Source organism: Mesitornis unicolor, unplaced genomic scaffold, assembly GCF_000695765.1.
Source record: "Mesitornis unicolor isolate BGI_N332 unplaced genomic scaffold, ASM69576v1 scaffold34927, whole genome shotgun sequence".
In the NCBI taxonomy this organism is placed as follows: domain Eukaryota; kingdom Metazoa; phylum Chordata; class Aves; order Mesitornithiformes; family Mesitornithidae; genus Mesitornis; species Mesitornis unicolor.
In genome coordinates this window covers 414-2,747 of record NW_010197656.1, presented here as the reverse complement: position 1 = coordinate 2,747, position 2,334 = coordinate 414, and the positions used below count along the sequence as shown (strand labels likewise).

General features: G+C 54.5%; 1 protein-coding gene across 1 annotated transcript in view; it reads right to left on the bottom strand.

Annotated features, from left to right (window-relative positions):
- Positions 1 to 672: 672 nt before the first annotated feature.
- The window catches only part of LOC104544110 (homeobox protein GHOX-7-like), a gene marked incomplete at its 5' end in the record, with an annotated part of 2,069 nt that continues 407 nt past the window's right edge, over positions 673 to 2,334 (bottom strand). Inside the window, 2 exon segments of the mRNA XM_010188872.1 lie at positions 673 to 754; positions 756 to 1,132. Coding sequence (XP_010187174.1) covers positions 683 to 754; positions 756 to 1,132 — 449 coding nt within the window.

Below are 2,334 nucleotides of genomic sequence, written 5' to 3'. Positions count from 1 at the left end.
CCAGCCAGTCCCTCTCTCCTGTCCCTCGATATACAAATTCTGTCTCCTCTCTCATCACCCCTTGGCAGGGCAAGGAGCAAACAAATTGCATCAAACAGTAGCTTAAAATTAATTTATTTAACAAATATAGCTATAATATAAATGATAATAAAATTTCAAATATACAGTATATTACATAGTACACAGAGCCCCTTCCAAAGGAGCTGGTGGAGGAACAAACACAGGTAACAGGCGGTGCTGCTACACAGGGACGGGAGAGGCTGCTCTACACTTCTGCCTCTTGACCTTGTCTGGTAGAAAGTAAGAGAAACATCCTGTCTTTCAGCCCCCTTTTTGCTGTTTCTCTTCCACAGTTCCTTCCCCATGCCAGGGGGCTCTCCCCAGGCTGACAGCAGTACCGGACTGGCCCATTGCCATCCTGTGCCAGGGAAGAGCTGGGGGGTGCCGCAGGTTTCTGCTAGCAGGAGAATGGTGCTGCTCCCAGGACTGCCGAGAGAATGGAACAGGGCCGGACCCGGGGTCAGCATCACAGGGGGAAGAAGTAGAGAGGCCGAGCAGAGCCAGACTGGAGAATTCTCTGCCCGAGGGCCCGTGGGAAAGTCCACAGTGAGGAGGCGAAAGAGCAGGGAGGGAGCTGGTGGTAGCAAGGCAGCTGGCGGGCCAGGCTCGGCAGTGCTCAGCTCTATGTGAGGTGGTACATGCTGTATCCCACATGTGCTGTGTACAGTCCCACAGGAGCCACTGGCAGGCCCGCCCGCCGGTGGCAGCCCTGCCCGCTGGAAAGGACTGGAGGTGCCGTAAAGAGAAGCACTGGCCACGGCCGGGCCGCCCAGCGGGAAGGAAATGCCGAAAGCAGCAGGCGGGAGCATGGGCTTGGCTGCCATCTTCAGCTTTTCCAGCTCGGCCTCCTGGAGCCGCTTGGCCTTCGCGCGGCGGTTTTGGAACCAGATCTTCACCTGGGTCTCAGTGAGGCTGAGCGAGCTGGAGAACTCGGCACGCTCGGCGATGGACAGGTACTGCTTCTGCCGAAATTTCCTCTCCAGGGCCAGCAGTTGCGCCGTGGTGAAGGGCGTCCGGGGCTTCCTGTTGGTCTTGTGCTTGCGCAGGGTGCAGGCTGGGGGGCTCAGCCGCCCTGCATCGAGTGGCCGGAGGAGAGGGGGGAAGGAGAAAGACAGCCAAGTTAGCAGCACTCCAAACGTCACGACCCACAAAGCCCCCATCCTCCGGCAGCCAGGGCAGAGAGAAAAGGGAAAATCGGGCCCTGCTTAAAGTGAAGTGGCCCCAAAACTCCAGGGCTGCCCGAGGCATGCTTCAAATTTATGTCTCCTGTTCCAGTAAAGAAAATGGGTGCTTTATGAAGGAAATAGGTTTTTCAAGACTTCGGGGACCAAAGTTACTAGCAGTGCTTCGTGGCAAGAGGTTCCCTGACTCCACGGAAAACCTCGGCAAAGGGCAGGAGTCGGGAGTCGGACATCCGCACACCCCTCACCTCCTGCCTTCATCGCTCCTGGCTCACACAAAGGAGATGTAAATGAAGGGAGTGACCCTCCAAAAAAATATCTCTCCTGTCCTTGTTATTGGATTAAGGAAAAAAATTAAACAAAACGGGCTGGCTTCTCAGATTCACACCCTCTTCATTAGGCCCCTGGGAACCGCATTAAGCATCTAATTACGAGCTCTGAATTCACACTCAGCCTCTATCTACACGCTCTTCAACAGTCTGCTCCTCTCCTCTTATTTAAGATTCTTAAATCCTCTTATTTATTTAAGATTCCTAAGGGTCTTCAACCTCGATCTGCCCCGAGTATCCTTCGCAACAACTTTTCCTTCGCAATTTAAATAAATTAAACCACTGCGGTATGCTACCCAAGTCTCTCCGAGAAACCTGCCTTTCTCCAAGGGAGAGAAAAAGTAGTCCTGTTGGCAGCTCTGCTAAGAGCACCCCAAACACTCCGGAGAGCCCACTGGAGCCCGAGCAGGGAGGGAGCGGGATCCAGGATCCGGGATCCAGGCGAGGGCAGGCGGCCCCGGGCTCAGCGCAGCCGCTGGAGAGGATTAAGTGGCTTTTCTGATTTCGGCCCTCCCGCTGCTATTTTTATTGTATTAGATGTCTCCGTAGTACAGCAGGGAAACATGAGTAATTACGACTTTAGAGATGCAACACTTGAGATAGCAGCCCGCAAAGTCCGAACCCGCCTCGCCTAGGGGCTCGGTCTGTGCGGGTACTTAAGAAATTATTTGAGCCCCCTTTGGGGAAGATACCGCCGAGACCGAGTCAGGCGTTGCATGGGCAGTTGGAGCCACAGGTTAAGCTAACAGGCAAGCCGGGCTGCA